Here is a 20,217-nt window from a genome sequence, read left to right as displayed (position 1 = left end):
CAGTGAGTTGGTTTGACCCTTTCTTTGATTGGTTCCTTGAGTAATATAAATGAACTGATAAACTTTCCGGTAATCCAGGGCTGACCTCTTGCATTTGGATGGCTTCTTGAGCACTACTGCTATCTTGATGGACCACCTTTTTTTTTTTTAGTATACCATGATCGTGTTGTTCACAATGTCATGGTGGTCAATAGAAACGCGTGATATTTATATTTAAGAGAAACGAAAGTTAAGAGAAGAAGAAATAGATATACACAGAGCAAGCATGGCTTCTGCTAGATCTTACAAAACAGTTCAAATTATATTCATCTTGATTATAATTACTGCTTCTTCTATTTCATCAGTCTTGTCTAAGCCAAATGATGTATTGGATTCCAGTGACAACCACGCAATCAAACTATCCGTCTGAGTCAGCAGAAGTTAAAGAGAATTAGAAGTTATCTGAGGAGGATTAACAAACTAGCAATCAAGACAATTGAGGCAATTCTACTTCATACCTTTCCAGAACTGTTTCTAGCTAAAGTTGGCATCTTTTTAGTGGATTTCAGGTTTACTGATTTCAATTTGCCTTGCTACTTTGATACAGAGTCCAGATGGTGATCTAATAGATTGTGTCCCATCTCATCTCCAACCAGCTTTTGATCATCCTCTGCTCAAAGGACAGAAGCCACTGGTAATTGAGTTCAAAATCAGGTCATTTCCTCCATGTTTCTGCAGAAACTACAGTTTAAGGAAACTATTTTGTCAAAAGTACAATTACACATGCTTAGTAATGGGCTGAGATAATCAAAACATATTCAGAATTAACCTGGTACACCACATTGACAGAAATTTGATGTCTTGAAAAGTTTTGTTTGGACTGGTTCTGGGATAGACAGAGCTTTTAACTATAACTCTGCTGATATTTTGACAGAAACCAACCCACCATGGTTCGAGGAAGAGCATTCAACTGTGGACTGATTCTGGTGAATCGTGCCCTGATGCTACTGTACCTATCAGAAGAACTACAATGAAAGATGTCCTGAGAGCTGGTTCACTGCACAAATTTAGCAGAAAAATTTTCAGTAAACAGAATGCTAAGATAAGCAGTGATGATCAACTGGTAAGTCTATGAAATGTAGTAAAATGGCACTCAAACAATCTAGGTTCAGTTAGTTTTTAAGGAACTAGCTAGGTCAGTTTCACAGATTTATCAAGGCAATGATTTCTAAATCAATGCATAAGCAACTCGAAGCTTGAGGAAACTTCCCACAATCCCATATTTTCTTCCTATGATTACATCGATATGTCTCTCTCTCCTAAATTAGATCATGCCATTTTCTTGTTCTTTCCTAAGAATAATTACGTTTGTGGAACACTGCCACACAAATGAGAAGTTTGTGAAGAGAATAAAAGTGAAATTCTTACCAAAAGAGAAAGTGATATTTAAGAAACTAATTGGACAATTTGAACAACTCAACTTGTGAATCAAATTGCAGTTAACATATTCTGGCTCTGTCTAAGCTTTGAAGTTTCCTATCGTAGCATCAAAAGTTCATAGATTCAGATTCAGTATACATGATCTTTTCTTTATTTTCAATGTAGGGATCTGTTGCCACTGTTACTGAAGATTGTTTCTATGGAACGCGAGTCAAGATACATGTCTGGAAAGCTAATGAGACGGACCAATACGACTTCAGACTGTCACAAGTCTGGATAGCCTCTGGTAATACTACTAGTAATGATCTTAATACTGTTGAAGCCGGCTGGCAGGTAAGTAAACTAGACACAAGAATCATGTTTTCTAAGTCTTCTGGGTGCAAGAAGACATCTAAGGATCAGCCATTTTTAAATTCTCCAGGTTAATCCGAAATTATTTGGAGACAACTCCCCCAGATTATTCACGTACTGGACGGTAAACCATCAAATACACATCCTTAAGTTACGTCTGTATGTGCTAGACATAAAAGCTCTAGACTGCTGATCACTTTCAATCTACAGGCTGATTCATATGGAACCACAGGATGCTATAACCTCCTGTGTTCAGGCTTTGTACAAACTAATAACAGAATTTCTTTAGGGGCAGCAATCTCTCCAAGATTTACTCAGAATGGCAGAGAACTTGATATCGACATACCGATGATGATTGCAAAGGTAAGTTCAGTGCTATCTTATGCAACCTTCAAGTTCAGATTCTTATAGACTTTAATTGAAACATCCTGAGTTTTTGTCTTGCAAAATCAAACTAAATTCACATATTTGCATTTCAACAAATGAAACTAAGAAAAGTACAACCCTATTATTTGCCTGCTCAAATTAGGAAGAGTATTGTCATCTTTTGTCTAACAAACAAATGGTTAACCATGACATTACAACTGTATATCATCCTCATTCTGATACCTTTCTAACTTACCAACCATTCTTGATATAGTTAATTGACTGTCAGATTATCCTCTCTGTCAGGTCATCGGGATTTTATTTATTTATTTATTTATCCTTTGTTGGCGACAACTAAGGTTCTGTTACTAGTTCATAACAACTGGCTTTAAATGATGCTTGTAGCTTTTGTCCCAACTCCGTCAAAACCACACAACTTCTATCAAGTAATGGATCACAAACAAGTAAAGGCAAGTGGTAAGGGCAGTTTGCAAGTGCCATTTAATGCCAATTTCATGTATCCACAAAAGAAGAATATCTATAAGGAACAATGATTCAAAACATCTCTGGTATTTTGTTAAATGAATTTTTCATCCTTTAGTTTTAAAATAGCAACTTTACGTCTACTCCAAAATCAAATGGATAAATTTTGGTCCCAATCTAGTCTTTGACCATTTTTTTACCTTGAATCCATCACGTGAACGACACATGATTTTTTTAGGGGTAAAAGAATTAGATTCCATTTGTAGTTCAATAGAATGACTCGATCCATATTCATTTTTGTCCCAAAAAGGTAGGATCTAACCCAAACCATATTCATTTTTCTTAAAAAAAGTGGGATCGAATCAAATTTAAATTCATTTTTGTCACTAAAAATATAGGATTTGACCTTTTTGTACATAAAAAAATGACTGCATTTGAGTTACATGATGATTTCGAGCTAAAAAAGTGATAGAAAACTTAGGTTACGACCAAATTTTACTAACTTAAATTTGTAAGGAACATAAAATTAATATTTTAAAACTGAAGGACGAAAAAATTCATTTGACCAAATGTGAAAAGCATTTTGAACCATTTTTCTTATTTATAACTATATAAGTGTGTCTTTCAAAAATGGTGGATCCCCTTGGCGAGACCCGCAATTTATGTATAAAAGTGCCAATTAATAAACTCATATATATTAATAAACTCATATATAAACCACCAAATACTAAGGCTCCCCTATAGGCCCAATTGGGTCTCCTCCGAGATTAGGTTAGAATAGGAGTAAAATAGATAAATGACGAATGAAAAAAAAAAACTCACATATAAGTAGCTTGAAACTAATCATGTCTCAACTCATTTTGTTCAACTGTAAAATATCTTCTTTTTTTTTTTTGCACATTTGACATATATAACTTAGTCCCTGATAATATATTAACCGGCTTGTTGATAGTGTAGGAAACATGTTTGGATTAGCATTATTTTGTAAAATTTACTTGCATTACAAACACATCTTTTATCACTTTTTTTTTATCTCATATATATCATCAGAGATGAAATTAGGGGACAGCGAAAGGGCTCTCACCTCCCCAAGTTTTATAAAATTCAAATTTCCTTCCTTATGAAATTAAAAAATTTCCAAAATCACTCTTTATAAATTTAAAACCCCACCCCTATGAAAACCCAAAAATATTTTAGGTTGCACGATTAAGTGTTGGTATATTAAAACTCACCCGCTCAAGATATATTTTCTAGTTCCATCTATGTATATGACATCATAATAGTGCTACACTAATCATTCTAAATAATATTTCAGATAATCTCCAATTAAAATATACTATCTTAATTATACAACTCAAGTTCCATTTTTGTAGGATGCTGAGCATGGACATTGGTGGCTTGAAATCGGGCCAGGGTTCGTTGTTGGATATTGGCCATCATTTCTGTTTAGTCATCTACATAGCCATGCAAACATGGTTCAGTTTGGGGGAATAATAGTTAAAACCAGATCAATGGGATTGAATGCACCAACTCAAATTAGAACCGGTGATATTTCTGATGGAGGGATTGGCAAAGCATCGAACAGTCAAGACTTGAAAGTTACTGAAGGCGTTGATAAATTAGTACCTTTATGTAGTGTAGAAATCTTTGGAAGAAAGCTTTTCAAGGCGTCTCACATGATCGAATAGTAGCTTCACACGACTGTGAGTGGCTTGTCTAATATTTGGTAATTGGTATGTTTTGCATCATTTAGCAGACTATATATTGTGGATTCACAGACATCTGTCTATCCTTTCAGCCCCTTCCCAATTAAATTTCCTTTTGATCCTTGTTTCTCTTCCGTGAGATAGACTCTCTGTGCATTTGTGACTTACACAAATACTAATAATTCATCTGTTTGCACTAAAAAGAGGGCTTGGGCTTTGTATACATTTCATTGGCCGTGTAGTACTAGTGGCTTTTGTATACATTTCATTGATAGTGAAGTATTAGTGGCTATGGTGTTTCATGGTTGGTGGGTGTAGCTTTGGATGTTGGGGGTGCCATGGTGGTTAAGTCTTTATGTTTTTTTTTGGGACAATTATTTTTTATTAAAGTTTTTAACACCTTACAGTGGCAACCATCTAGCAGTATTGGAAAAACTCATACTGTTGCACTAGTGGTCAAGGGCACACTCAATGTGTGTGTAATTTAAAAATAAATTATTTTTTATGTAAATTTATTTTACATAAAATTTTTATTATTAAACAAAACTTTAATCTTTTAAGTTTTTTTTTTTTTTTACTTTAAGACTATAATGATGTTCATAAGTCAATGGGTAGTTATATTGGGAAGATATGATTTTGTAGTTACAATGAAAATAGATTGCAGTTAGAGTAAAAAATTTTAAAAAGTCATAAATGAAAATTTAAAAAGTCATAAAAAATGTTTACACCAAACCTAGCCTTCCACTTTATATATAGTATGTATATAGTATAGATGTTCATATAATCGGTGTAAACTTTAACATTCTTATAAACTTTAGGGAGATGCTACAGGCCTGCATAATGCTATAGTCCCTTCGTCTTACACCATTTTGGTATCATACTCATCATAGCCTACTAAAACCGTGAAATCAATTTTTTTTTTTTTTTTTAAATAGATGCCATCCCTTAATTTATTTATAACCGAAAAGAGTACAGCGAATTAGAGGGGAGTCAAACCTGACCTCTGTTAAGTAAAAAGGGACAACTAAGGATCAACAATAATACGCATAAATGGAAAAATCTACGAATCTAAACACATAACAGATTAATCGAACGAAATCATCCACATGAGGATGCCCCACATTTGTGGGATTGTGAGTGAGCATAGGAATTTGGTTTAACATCTTAACATGTTTGCATTATTTTACCTGTTTTTGAGAGCTGCTTCCTCGCTTTCTTTGAAATAACTTGGGTAAATTGCTCGTGAACTAGGTTCTGGTCTTGATCTCTGTCTTTATCGCGTTGTGAATCATCTTCTTTTTCTTCATTTTTGGCATCCTTGCATATTGTTCTTGAATGGCGAAAAGGCTTTTGATATCGTGAAATCAAATGTTAACAGACAAAATGAAGTATATGATTTCCTACCATAATATATTCCGGAACTTTAACTCAGAGTAAAGGCAATTGTTAGACAAATTTCAACTTCAAATATTACTTCTAATATACTAAAATTAGAATAAACAAAGGCAGATAATCGAAGACATGAGATCCTTTTTTTTTTTTCTTTTGTTTTTGAGGACATCATTTTTCTTTTCCTTTTTCTAGTTTTAAGGTCTTCCCACCTAGCATTAGAATTTGATTCTTAAAATTTCTTGTTTGTGACAAGGAAGAAGCGTTTCTCAGTATCCTTCACATAGACGACATAAGCAGCCATCAGTCCATGAGAGAAGCAAGCTATCTTTCTTTGATCCACCTTCTTAGGGAAGAGAACAAAAATGGACCGCACGATGCGCGGGGGAGTGAACTCTTCTATGGTGTTGCATTTGCTCTTGGTGATCTATCTTTTCATCGTACTTTAGTGTTTTGAGAGGAACGAATAGGGTGTTGTAGCATGTCTAAGTAAAATTCAGTTTCAGCGAATTCTGACAAAAAAATGTTCTTACTATCACATTAATGTCGTCCCCTCGTCCTATTCTTCTCATTCAACCCCTCTTCTTGTCCCGGTGTTGACAATAAAAATCTAAGAAAACTTGATATATCAGAAGTAACCAAAGCCCTTGCATTGTCAACTTTGCTCTTGTGTCTGTGTGTCTGTGTGTCTATATATATATATATATATATAAATAAATAAATAAATAAATAAATATATATATATATATATATATATATATATAGACACACACACACACGACCGTTTCCAAAGTTGAAAAAAGAGGAGAAGCAAGTGGCTGTGATTTCAGATAAATATAAAATCCCACATTAATGAGATGCCCATGGGAAGGCACGTCCATTTAGAGGGAAAGCATGCTCATTTAGACTAGGAGGGAGTTTTGGCATATCTTTGAGTTTTTTTCTTTTTTTTTTTTTAAATGTAAGGTGCAAAGTTTGAACCATCAACTTATACCTTAACAAGGATTTTAGATCTATTTTGGTGGTCAACTTACCTAAGACAAGTTTATTTTTCCTTTTTTGTGTGATTTGTAAAAGTTTTTCAGCACCTATTCGACGTCCTGTCCCTTAGAAGTTTTATTATTTGCCATCAAGTCGTGGATTCTACCTTTTGCAAGATTCTTTGCAGCTCCAGATTTGCCTTTTTCACGCAAGAATTGGAGTTTTTTTTTTTTTTTTTAATGAAAGTAGAACTTGTGATCGAGAAAGCCGCAAGCAAAAAGTCTAAGGAGAGATCAAAAGCCACCTTATCGATGTTGTAATTAGAAATTTGGACAGAGAAATTAGATAAAAGATTCCAGGCGCCTTACTACCATTGCGCATCTGAAAGAAAAACGAAATAAAAAAATATTAAGGAAAATAAACTTTTCCAAGTATGAAACAAGCAACGAAGGTAGAAAAAGAAAGAAAAACAACCAATACTAGATTTTTTAAAAAACAGAAGAAAAAAGTAAGAAAAAAAAAAAAACCTTCAATAGTTCTTGTATCATCCAAGGATTATATCATTAAGATGAAGTCTTTGTTATACGGACAAAGGAAACTAAGAAAACTATAGCTGGGATACAAACAGCAGAGGAGAACACCACAAGCAAAATACGAGGAACAAATGGCATCAATTCAAATCAGGGTCAATAATGCAGAACGAGGACGTGAAACTCGATAATTTCATTCAGGCCATTGGTAGCAATGGCTATTGCCGTAACTATTCCACGGGCCAATCGAAAAGCCCCAGAACCACCTAGTATTGGCATCTCCTTGTACTTCTGCGACAGGGGATAACTACCTAGAACGCTGAGGGTGCTACCTTTGAACTGGCCATCGTTGAATGCCAAGTTCAGGATCACAATTAGTGAAGCGTCCTCTTTCGAAACCGAACTGTATACGCCCTGAGCTCGACCGATGACCTTGGAACTGGGCTCAGGCCCTACTGTCATCGGATCATCGAAGACGAAGGTTGCCCCGAACATCGTGGGTGATTTGCTGGTAGTGTTGGCTTGAGCAACTAGAATAGCTGAGGGGTTCTTGGCAGTTACCGTGTCATGAACATAGAAGTGAAGCTCTGTCAACTTCTCCTTTGCATGTCCAAGCTCTTTGAACCATTTTTTAACGGCTTCAGGACTTTGATCAATGCTGCCATGAGCCAATATTGGCATGGCCATCATCGCCACGACCCACCACAGTACTGCAATGAGTAGTGTTGTCTTCATCTTCGTGCTTATCTGGTCCATTTCCGTGCCTCTTCTATCCCTTTTTATAGTAGGAACTAGGAACTAGGAAGGATCGTAGAAATGTAGCCAATTCAATGTAAGCATGTACTACCTTGACTAAACTTTCAATTTTAATTAAGGGAATTGATTACGAAACAACGCTTAAAATGTAATCATGATTGGAATGACTATATTTCTATTCTTCTAAGTTCTTACCCTCTTTGGTTGAGTTGACTTTCCCATAATAGGGGTGAATAAGATAGCAAAGATCTTCTATTACAACTTTTCCTATTACACTATTTATCCAATTGACATGTGCCTCGTGAAATAATTGATAAAAATTCAAAATTTAAATATTTGTCTTGATGACGGGACACTTGTCACTTTAAGAAATTTTGTAAGGTAATGTAACATAGAAATGTGAAATAGAAAACCTCAAGCCAAATACAAGCAGTGCTTTAAAAGACTAATATAATTGTGTTAGAGTGGGGTTGTATTTTTCGGGGCAAGGCAAAAACCCTGAAGCATGGGGTTAAGTGTGTTAGAATGGTGTGTTTTTCTATTTTTCGGGGCAAAGCAAAAGCCCTGAAGCATAGGCGTAACCCTAGAGGAATTTTTTTTTTTTTATGAATAAAATTTTTGTAAGGTTTTAGATAGACATATCAAAAAAAAAAAAGTATCAGAAATTTCTCTATCAAAGACCCTAATCATCCTCCTAAAGAAATGGTCAAAATTAGAAAGATTAATGATAATATTCCGCGGAACAAGGGATCAAATGTAAGATTTAGTCAATATTGGGGACCTGAATTCGAGATATAAAATTCCCTAACACCTACACTATATTCGCCTCCCATCACCTCTCCTCTTCTTTACGCAAAATTATTGAGATTAAAAAACATCCACCATTAATTCTCTTTCATCCAATAACTTAAACTTCCCTTCACATCTTCTATTAACCAGCAGGAACTCTATATTCATTACCATGTGACTCGAAATTAATTGGTTAAATGATTGCTTAACAAATCAATTTCCCCTCACCAAGAATTATCAGTGAGAGACGCAATTGGCTTCATTTTATTTTATTTTATTTTTTGGCCCTCTTCAACCCCAAAGGGTGTGAATTTGGGTTTCTTGCGTTTTGGGCGTTGCCCTAATAGTTGAGGCGTTTTGGGATGCTCACTCACGGATAAGTATCTAACGCCTTCTGCTATTTTTTTTTTTTTTAAAAAGCCTTCTTTCATTGCCTCGGGCATTTAAAAATAACTTGGTGTGAGTCAAAAGTCTATAGGGTGCGTGGGGTGGGGGAGGGGGGAAAGGGAGAAGGGGGAAAGAGGAAACTTCCAAAATATAGGAAGGTTTGTAATCAAAGTTGTCTGACCTCATGTTTAAGGTTTAATACTCGTATTATATGTAATATACTTGTATAATACTCGTATTAATATTTCTATTATAGTTATAATACATGTTTTGTATGCATAATAAAAAAAAACTTTCATACTTCATATATTTTAAAAACGCAATAAAATTACTTGTACTTTTCAATTAAGTGTACAAACATGTAATAAGCATCTTGATGTATTATTCTGACAAAATTCGTTTAATGTTTCAAACTAACATTAAAAAAAAGTAGATTTAACTTCTGCAGTTACTACCTTAGGCATACGAGATGATCTCACCAGGAGATACCTAATAGAAGATGCTCCAATAAATTTCTAAAATCTAAATTTAGTAAAGCAATGTGCTAGCTTAGGGATATGATCATATGCTTTTGTGAAGAGGTGCCTAAATAAAAATCCTCCAATTGATGCATAAATTCAAAGTTTAGTACAAAAATTCGGGTCCCAGTTGTTAATTTTTAACAAAGTTGTTAGTTAGATTAGTAATTGATTAGATCACAGGGAGCTAAAATGCAAACGTATGCTTTCAGATGGTAACTTGCATACACGCAAAAATTCAAAATAATTATGCTAAAAGCCAGCAAGTGCAATAAAATCACCTTAATTATATATCTTGTAACTATATTTTTCTTGTTAAGGATTCTTTCACTACTATGGACTGTGTACTACTAAGCTTAAGAGAGAGCCCTCCCTTGTCTACACATGAACCTTTTGCATGCAGACCTTTCTATTTTTCATCTAATTAAAATCCATACACTCTTATCTTAACTAGACCAAAATCTTGCTTTTAGCGCTTCTCTCGAGAACCCTTCACAACTTTTGCCGACCCGCTTGTGGCACTTGGGAAAGATCTTTCAAAGAGTGGCATTTGGAGAATTGCGGTTTTCATGAGCAGTCATTCATCTTAGGACTTTGGCTTTTCACAATTAGTTTAAAGGTCATATGGCATGCATTAGGACTCGTTGTTGTAACTCATAGTGCAAAATAATAATGATGAAGATGATGTGTTACAAGTACTATATAAACTAACATAGGTAAGACATGAAATTGAGTGTTTAAAGTTCTACTAAATGGCTCCAATGTGCCAAGCATGGGGAATACTAAAGGGAGAAATACAGGTTTAGTCCCCAGTACATAGTTTATGTGTTAAATTAATCTTTAATGTATTGATAAAATAAATGTGGTCCACAATGTGTTTCTTGTTATGACCATATTTAAGATAATTGATGGGAATCCAACAATGGCTTATGCTCAAATCAAATTGCCATTAGTCAACATCTTTGATTTTGCACTTTGAATCCCTAACTTTTAGAGTTTGAATCATTGTAGTCTGTAAAATTTCAAATAGTGATGTTGACGGTTTTAGAATGAATTAACATACAATTACGGAACAAAAATTGTGTTGAATGTGTAATATGAGTTTTTATAGTAAGAAGACGAAGAAAATATACTAATTTGCCATAAACTTCTTCTCTTTTACATAGTTGGTATACAATTTGGCAATTTGCTAAAAATTAACAACTAGTTGGACTAAATTTGTTTTGTCTCAAAGTATGATGGATTAGTTTGACACATAGGACAAACATTAGGGACCAAAATTTCATTTCTCCCAAACTAAATATGAAGAACAAATCTGTCACAACCTCATTATTGATTAGTATAACAGGAACCTTCCTAGCAAAGACTATCAGGTAATAACTCGCCAACAGCTCAAACAAAGGAAACCTATGAAAATATCTAATTCAATCTCAGTTAGGCCATCAAGAAAGATTTTTTCTCTGCACACAACAGCAAGTACTGACATAGATGCATTGCCAAGTGTATGATTTGTTATATTTCTCCTAGAATGAACCATGGAGACGAAAATCACTTACATTCAATTATATGAGGAATCAAACAACTCTAAACATAGCATTGAATTTCAAGTCACCAAGTAAATTTCAAATAATTTAGAATTTGGAGTGAAACAAATTCGTACATTTAGCCTTTGAGCTCTTAGACTAGAAAAAATAAATATAGAAAATGAAAATAAGAAATTTTGGAAGATGGAATTGGCGATGCAAATCAAGATTTGACCAATAAATTGATACGGATGAAACTGATAAAATATGCAACCAATCTTCTGTTCCACCCTCTATGCGACTCTCTGTCCCACTTTTTAGTATATTAGTATTTCTTCTTCATAAATATTATGTTTTAGTTCTTTTTTGCTTTCCTAAAATCCAATAACTATTAATTGAGTAATATACAAAATTTAACAAACTCAAAAAATCAAAATGCATACAAAATGAGATTTTTAATGAATTTTCAGTTGTATTTTTAATTTTCTATTATATATTACTTTTTTGAGGCTATTGTTTTTAATTTTTTACTCAATTAATAGTTATTGGATCTTAAAGAAACAAAAAAGAACTAAAACATGAGATTTATGAAGGAGAAATAGTAATTTAATAAAAAGTGGGACAAAGAGTGGCATAGAAAATGAGACAAAAGATCCGTTGCAAATAAAATACGCCTACCAACCTGCCAATTGTGGAGATTAATCAGCCAGAAGAATGTGACCAGCCAAAAGTGAAAACCAAACTAAAATAATTATGCCTTGTATTCCAGTTCATCCTGTCATCATTCCTAAGCAAGAAGCAAGCAGCAACCAAATAAGGTTTTGAGCCTTTACTTAAGAATAAATTTGGAAGTCTTTTTGAGTTCTTACTTTATTTAAGATAGGCTACTCTTTCAATACAACTTACTGCTGCTTAACCCTACCACAATCAGACAAATTTACGCGGAGATAGGAGTAAAAAAATAGTTCAAAACGGAGAGCTATGGAGTTGGTTTGACTTTTTCTTTCAATGGTTCGTGTGTAATACAAGTTTCTTCACGGATAAACTTACAAGATATCCTACAATCTCTTTTGAGTATCATACCTTTAGGTTACAATTTGCTATTGGATAGTAAAATAAATTATTTTGACTCTTAGATTGTCACAATAGAATTATTTAAAATATCCGCTGCAATCATTATTAAGGGGTATAAACTAAGGAGATGATTCTTTAAAAAGTACCATAGGATTTTTTTGAACTTTATACTAATCCAAGGTTGACTTTACAATGACTTCTAAGTTAAATATTGGTGATATGAAAACGAAAAGAAAATCTAGAGTGTAATCAATTCAAAATAATTTTCACATGAAAAGGCAAAATGTTTCAAAATGGGAGTAGGGATGGCAATGGGGGCGGGTGCCGCGGCTAATGGGGCGGGGGGTGAGGCGGGAGCGGGGGGAATTTTTCCCCCCCGCTTAGAAACGGGGTGGGGGCGGGGGAGTGTACACCCGCCCCATCCCCCGCCTCGCCACCCGCTTTAAAAAAATAAATATATAAAATATATATGTATATAATTATATATATAATTTATAATTTAATTAGTTACAAACTTATGATAATGATATTATTAGTTATATGTATTATATGATGTCTATTAGTATATATAATATAATTGATATTATTAATTATACTAATAATTTATGTGTACTAATACAAATTATTAATTGGTTATACTAAATTTACTAATACATTTATACTAAATCCCTAATTACACTTAATACAATAATATTTTTTTCTTAAAAAAAGCACAAGCACAATAATGAATTAGTGATTGTATTTGTACCAAAAGTGAAAACTTGACTATTTTAGTTATATTTATTTCATCATGTTGGATTGTATTCAAATAATTTTTGTTTGATTGTTTTTTATAAGTTTCAATTGTAAAATTACAATGAATAATAATATAACAAATTTTTATTAGCCCCACGAGGTCATCCGCGGGGGAAGCGGGGCGGGGCGGGGACGGGGCAGAGGGAGCGGGGGACGGGCCCCCGCCCCGTTGCCATATCTAAATGGGAGTACTTAAGGTGAAGAACCTGAATTCAAAGTGTGAACTCTTTCTTATTTTGGCAAGTGGTCGATGTCAATTCATACATTTTTTACAAAAAAAAAAATGAAATTAATAGATTGTAATGCTGGAAATGAATACGGAATGCAAGTCATACGTTTGTTCATCTTGATCAAGTATGAGAAGAAGGTTCTTACTCGAACATGTGGACATTAATATATCCTTTGGGTACTCTTTATTCTTGAACAGTTAGATTTTCTTCTTTTGTTTTTTTTTTTTTTGAGGTTGCTTCGTCGCATGAAAAAATTATACACAATCGACCTCCAAAGGCAGCGTAAAACCTACTTCTGATTTTATGTTTTTTTTTTTGTTCAAAAAGCCATTGTTTTTTCCAGCAGAGGAGAGTACCACAATATAACATTTTGAAATTCAAAACTAAAATCTGGTCTCTACAAATAAGAAGACAAAACCGCCAAGGACAAGATAACTAACGAACGGCCACTTTTCTTCCCATTCTTCGTCTTCAACCTTTCTTCTTATTTAGGAGTCTTTTTTTTTTTTTTTGTCGGAATGGTAGAATTTCTATAACCTAATTTAGGAAAGAGGAGGAAGGAGACTCGATGTTAGTAGAAACTCTATTGAAGATGGCCAATTAAAACCGCCACATATTATGATAATTTTTTTGGTGGGAAGTAAGGATCGAACCTTTGATCTTGGTGGTGACCAACTGGCCAATGGCCCAGTGGCTCTTATTTAGGAGTCTAAGAAGCGCAAAAAGGAATATGAACGGAGAAGGAAAAGGAAAAGTTCTCCCTATGAGCTGAAAATCAGTATTATCAAGAAAGATGACAAACAAATAGAAGTGAAACAAAGAAAAAAAATTTCAAGTTATCGTCTTAATTCACTACTAAATTATTCAAGAATTACATCCTTAACATGAAATGAAGGCCATGAAAATCCTTACGATCGATATGACAAAGGAAACAAGGAAATAAAATAGGAGGAACAAATGCATCGAATCAAGGTCAATAATGCAGAACGAGGACGTGGTGCTCAGCAATAGCATTTTTTGTGGTAACATTGACAGCATAGGATTTTTCTGTAGCTATTCCACGGGCCAATCTGAAAGCCCCAGTACCACCTAGTATTGGCATCTCCCTGTACTCATTGAATATGGGATTACTACCCAGAAGGCTAAGGGTGCTGCCATTAAACTTGCCATAGTTGAATATCAAATTCAGAATCATAATCTGTGAATATCCCTCTTGGGAAACCGAACTGTATATACCTTGGGCGTGACCGATGATCTTGGAAGAGGGCTCAGGTCCCACTGTCAATGGGTCATCGAGGACTACGGTTTCCCCGAACAGCGTTGGTGATTTGCTAGTCATGTTGGCTTGAGCCACTTGTACAGTTGTGGGGTTCTTGGTAGTTACCGTGTCGTGCAAATAGAAGTGAAGCTTTGTCAACTTCTCCTTTCCATGACGAAGCTCCTTGAACCATTTTTCCACCGCTTTGGGGCTTTGATCAACGCTTCCATAAGCCGATGGCATGGCAATGGATATGGCCACCCACCAAAGCAATGCAGCATTTATCAGCTTCATCTTCTTCATTTTCATGCTTAACTTGTCCAGTTTCCATGCCTCCTCAATCCTTTTTATAGGAGGACCTGGGAAGGATAGATCCTGCAGCATATGTTGAGAAATTTAAAAAAGTGTAAGCCGGCAGTAGTCTTGTCGCTCGTGATGTCTGGGGCGGATAAAATGAGGAAACTTTTAAAGAAGTTTATTTTTTTAAAAAAAAGAGTTTTTTTTTAAATGTTTTATTTTAGTTTTAAAAGAAGTAAAGAGAATACTAAGGTCTGTACCCAAGGTTTTCCCCCATAATTCGAATTTCCGTAAAGTCCAAAGAAGTACAAACCAATTTCTATTGTAGGAAACTCGTAGGACTAATTCTACTACTTTGCATCTCTAACTTGCACAACTTTCTTATTTTGCACTTTAAACTTTAATTTTGGACCCTTTATATCGTGAGTTTTTAATTTTGAACACTTTATATCTTATGCTTTTGAGTTTATCCTATTTAAGTCTAATCCATGATAACGTTACCAAAATTAACAAGATAAATGGTGGTACAAATTATTGATAATATATTGTTTTGTTTTAGTTGTGATCCCTTGGCTCATTTTGACCACTTTTAGTACATTGTCATTAATTTATATAGTCCGAGTCACTAATATTATTAGCAGGATTAATGAGGAAAAAGATGATGCGAATTCATAACAATGTATCGTGTTGTTTATAATACCTTGGCTCCGTTTGACCATTTTCAGCAAGTTATCATTGACTTGTAATGTTTTCTATGCCATTAATTTTGCAAACATTGACGTTGATTGAATTTAAATGCGATAAATTTGAGAATATTGAGATGCAAAGTGCCCAAAATCAGAATAGGAGTAACAGCTTCAATCATTTGAAATACATACTACTATCAAAATTGCTTAGTTCTAGCCTACCAAGGGTCTCAAAATAACAGTCGCCGGATCTTCCAAAGAGGCACATTATTTTACAACCAGTCCTCCTAGGAGACCGCTCCACTCTTACGGTGATTAATTCTCAACATCTCATTCTAAATTTGAACCATAGAGACCTTATTTTCTTTAGAATCTTTGTTTTTTTTTAAATTCACTGCTGATGTTAAGCATGGATAGCTTAGTTGCTCTTGGGGACTGCACGCTTGTCTTTTTAAGTTCTTTGTGTTTTACAGTTGGAATTCCGGCTGAAAAGGTAAGCATGGCCAATCCAGGCGTTGATTTGATTCATTCAACTATAGAACATTCGGATCCTAGTTGTTAATTTTTAACAAAATTGTTATTTAGATTAGTACGTGATTAGATCCCAGGTAGCTAAAATGCAAATGTATGCTTTCAGATGGTAACTTGTATATACACAAAAGTTCAAATTAATTATATGCTAAAAGCCGGCGAGTGCAATAAAGTCACCTTATCTTGTAACTATGTGTTTTGGTCGAGGACACTCTCACTAATATGGACTATGTACTACTAATCTTGAGGGAAACTCCCCTTGTCTACACATGTACCTTTGGTTATGCAGATTTTGATAAGTGTATACATTGCCTATTGTTTCGTAAATATTTTGGGTGGATTGTAGTTGAATTGGGCTTAAAATAATTATGAGAATGGCTATTTTGATGATTAGGTATAACTTGTTGATGTAGTAAGCAAAGTGCAAAAATTTGTGCGAAGCTGGGCAGACTTACTTATTAAACTCATTTTGGCAGATATACAAGGTATCCGTGGCCGGATTGTTATCAGAGGCAACTTCAAGAAGTAGGAAATTATCCGGCACCGGGTACGTTCAATTGCACCAGATTCTGAGAAAATATCAAACACTAGATAGAGGAAGTCGAGCCGGATACTGCACCATTAGAGGTGGCAAAATGGGCGGGATGGGCGGGATTTGCTTGGGTTTGTGATGGAACCGAGTCATATGGGTATGGGCCCAATCTTACCCATATGTGTTTTGGGACTAAGTTGGGCGGGATCACTTTGGGATGGGTTTAGATTGATCCCGCCCAATACCCAAATCTATTTTCTACATATTTTTTTTCCTTTAATTCATTTTTATTTTTTATATAATTTTAATATTTTTGATTTATTAAATTTTTTTTAATTTTATTAAATAAACATGCAAGTGCTTTATACTCAGGATTCCCATCAAAAATTGGATTAACAAATAAAGGAAAAAATAGATATACAGTCATATTCCAACATATATCAAGATGGCCAAGGTACTTAAGATATTGAATATTTATTCTCATCATTGTCCAAAGATGACAGGTCTAAATTGACTGAAATGTTGAAAATTCTTGTGGATAATGACTAGGAAAACTACTAGATTATATTCTCTAGTATGACTATAAAAATTGTTAAAGATAATTTTTGAATCTAAGACTCCGTTTGGATTGGCTATTTTTTCAAAAAATAAGTTTTTCAAATACAATGTTACAGTAATATACAATAACTCAAAAAACATCCCATCCATATTAGTATATCAAATATTTCAAAAAAATTTTATAGTAAAAATTTTTCATATACACTGCTATAATAAAATATTTCAAAAATACCCCCCAAAAATAGCTAAACCAAACAGAGCCCTTGTTATTTGAGCCCAATGGGTACCCAAGTATTCCCATCAATTAATGGGTACAATTGGAATTTGTCCCATTTTAAACCCAATATCAAAATCCAATACCCATCCCGCCCAAAGTCCCCATGGGCATGGGTAACCCATTGGGACTTGGGACAAATTGCCACCTCTACAGCACCATATACTCATCAGAAAGTTTACAGTAGCAAGGGTGTTGAGAGGTATTTAGCATCGTTTAATGACAAATGAGCCGGATATTGAGTCGGATACTGGAGCGAACTTTTTCAAGTTGTGGAACTTGCAGCCATTATTTCAAACCTTTTTCTATGACAGTTAGGACATTTTAACAGCTACATTTTGGATCCAAAACATCAACTTTTGTTACTTTTTTGCAACTTTATGTCATCTCAACATCAAATTATGTCAAGAAAGCATGAATCAAGGATATTTCGAGAAAGCTTCTTAAAGCAAAGTCTTGAAGTTTTTGTGGGGACATTTGAAAAAAAAAAAGATACATGGTAGGATGTAGTTTTTAGTCTAGCATACACACTCTCTCTCTAGAAAAGAGGATTCTTGGAAAAACCTTTGTTGAACTCTTGATGTAATCTTAACATCTCGAAGGTGAGGGAGAATTTGGAGTTTGGAGATCTTTGTTTCTTCACTAGAATAAACATTTTCTTCTCCCTTTTTCTTTATTTCATTGAATTTATGTTGAGATTCGTCAAAAAACCAGACTTTATATTTGTTTATTTCTCATGTCTAACTAATATATTTATTCTAGAGATGGATGATGTCTCCTGCTTCTTGATTTTGGTTTAAATAAGTTGACGAATGTTACCTTTTGTACTTGCTAAATCATCTAAGTTTGGTTGAACATTTATGAATGATTGATACCATTTACAAATCAATTTACTTGTTGTTCATCAATGAAATTTGGTAGATAATGATGGAATCAGATGGAACCTAGGGACTTAACACAAGAAAGTAGTGTTGAGATTAGTTGGGCCTTAGGGCATTCTTGAATTTAATAGCATCATGTTTGTTATTTCACCATGAAAGTAGGAAAATGTATGTGTAGGTGACATTTGATCCTTCACGAAATTGGATTTCAAATACTCTCTGTAAATGAGCCCTTAGCGAAACAAGTAGTACAGCATTTGTCATTCAATTGAACTAGAGTTAAGAACATTTGGTTGATTCTAAACCCTAGAACTTGCGTGTTAGTTGAATTCATCTAGTCACTTGTACTTGTTACACATTTGTATCTAGAGTAGCTTTTGCTCCTTATAATTGGTGATTGTCTCGATAATAAAGTAGTTTAGAGTTCTAGTAATTAGATATGTAATCGAGCCGAGTCGAACTCGAGTATCGGCCTACAAATAAATATACTCGAGCTTGGCTCGAGTTCGATTGAATCGGAAAATTTCAAACTCGAGCTTGTTTCGAGGAAATCTTTAAAAGCTCGAGACTGGACTTGATAAGGTTCAACCTTTAGTCAAGCCTTATCGAGTCGAGTAATCAAGCTTTTTGACTCAACACCGTGCTTGTAAATTCAGCATAAATTATATCCATAACAGTTATTTTATAATTATAATACATATATATTATTTAAATTATACGACTCGACGAGCTACTCATCAAGTCACGAGCCGCTCGTCGAGCCGAAAAATTCTGACTCAAACTCGACTCAAATGTGTATTCAAGTAACTCGAGACTCGATTTGATCGAGTTCAAACCAAGTCATTGACCTAGCTCGTCCCTACTAGTAATTGTAAGTGCTCTCGGTGGGATCAACCCTAGCTTTGTTGTACTACGAAACCCAACCTGTATACTTGCAACCAATGAGAAAAATTAGCGAGTAAAACAAGAGCGCTTCTGCAGACCTCATCAGATTCCTCGCGCAAGTCATAAAGCAATTAAGACATGACAAATCCCAAAAGACAAAATTTCTGGAATCCTCTAGATAACTTGAAACAGCCTGATTCCAATGATTGAAATGTTCTTTAAATATGGTCCCACCTGGAATCGAAATTCTTGTAAGTTTCCTAATGCTAAAAGCTGGAGCTCCAAATGGACAGTCGCTAGGTTTAGAAATGGAGATGAGAGACAAGTTTGTTTTGAGAAATTCTGTATTGTCGCTTGAGATCTTTCTGTTTTCATCTAATTGGAATCCAAAATCTTGCTTTTGGCACTTTTCTCGAGACGGCAGTTGTCAATCCTTCACAACTTTTGGCAGCCCGTTTACGCCACTTGGCAAAGATCTTTCAAACAGTGGCATTTGGAAAATTGTGCTCCCTAGGAATTAGCGTTTTCAAGAAATCTTGATGTATACTTCCTCTCTTTTTTTATAACTAACGTTTAAGATTTTGTACACCAATTAAGAAAAGTTTTTCATTACTTAAAGTTGTACATTACTTTCCTTTTGTACCCTCATTAATTGTCCAATTCACCCATGTTTTTTCTCACTAGAGTACTAAATGGTGCTGTTTTACTAGGCCAAAAGTAATGCAAACTAACTCCCATCAAACTAGGAGTAGTAATTAAGAACCCTGTATTGGAAAAGAGAGATAAAAGGGTAAAATTATGAAAAAATAATTAATACTGTTTGGGGATAATAAAACGACAGATAAAAGTACACTAGAGCAAATTTCTTAAACGTCAGTTATAAAAAAAGGGAGGGAGTATTACATTATAACATTGTATATAAATTTTTTTTATTATACTTATTTATTGGAACCAGACGAAAGTGAAAACCAAACTAAAATAATTATGCCTTGTAGTCCATTTCCGCTTGTTATCATTC

The 20,217-nt window shown here is 34.4% G+C and overlaps 3 protein-coding genes across 3 annotated transcripts; 1 reads left to right on the top strand and 2 right to left on the bottom strand.

The window, feature by feature from the left end:
* Positions 1–265: 265 nt before the first annotated feature.
* Positions 266–4,307, top strand: LOC113769056. The gene is made up of 8 exons (XM_027313540.1): positions 266–364; positions 415–480; positions 587–673; positions 914–1,102; positions 1,585–1,752; positions 1,841–1,894; positions 1,981–2,133; positions 3,993–4,307. Exons 1-8 carry the CDS (start codon positions 266–268, stop codon positions 4,305–4,307), a joined length of 1,131 nt encoding a protein of 376 aa, XP_027169341.1.
* Positions 4,308–7,381: 3,074 nt separating this feature from the next.
* LOC113769055 (dirigent protein 2-like) lies at positions 7,382–7,981 on the bottom strand. The gene has a single exon (XM_027313538.1). The coding sequence runs from the start codon at positions 7,979–7,981 to the stop codon at positions 7,382–7,384; it is 600 nt and encodes a 199-aa protein (XP_027169339.1).
* Positions 7,982–14,270: 6,289 nt separating this feature from the next.
* On the bottom strand, positions 14,271–14,939 carry LOC113769054 (dirigent protein 21-like). Its single transcript, XM_027313537.1, has one exon. The coding sequence runs from the start codon at positions 14,937–14,939 to the stop codon at positions 14,271–14,273; it is 669 nt and encodes a 222-aa protein (XP_027169338.1).
* Between the last annotated feature and the right edge of the window lie 5,278 nt (positions 14,940–20,217).

Source organism: Coffea eugenioides, chromosome 4, assembly GCF_003713205.1.
Source record: "Coffea eugenioides isolate CCC68of chromosome 4, Ceug_1.0, whole genome shotgun sequence".
NCBI classification, from domain to species: Eukaryota; Viridiplantae; Streptophyta; class Magnoliopsida; order Gentianales; family Rubiaceae; genus Coffea; species Coffea eugenioides.
The sequence above is the reverse complement of the archived record's forward strand: the minus strand, read 5'-3'. Positions and strand labels throughout refer to the sequence as shown.

Bases quoted from the DNA above. Each gene is read 5' to 3' on its own strand.
- LOC113769056 (XM_027313540.1), top strand. From the start codon at position 266: ATGGCTTCTGCTAGATCTTACAAAACAGTTCAAATTATATTCATCTTG. The intron at 365-414 runs GTATTGGATTCC...CGTCTGAGTCAG, and splicing joins TCTTGTCTAAGCCAAATGAT to CAGAAGTTAAAGAGAATTAG. The intron at 674-913 runs GTAATTGAGTTC...ATATTTTGACAG, and splicing joins TCAAAGGACAGAAGCCACTG to AAACCAACCCACCATGGTTC.
- LOC113769055 (XM_027313538.1), bottom strand. From the start codon at position 7,981: ATGGACCAGATAAGCACGAAGATGAAGACAACACTACTCATTGCAGTA.
- LOC113769054 (XM_027313537.1), bottom strand. From the start codon at position 14,939: ATGCTGCAGGATCTATCCTTCCCAGGTCCTCCTATAAAAAGGATTGAG.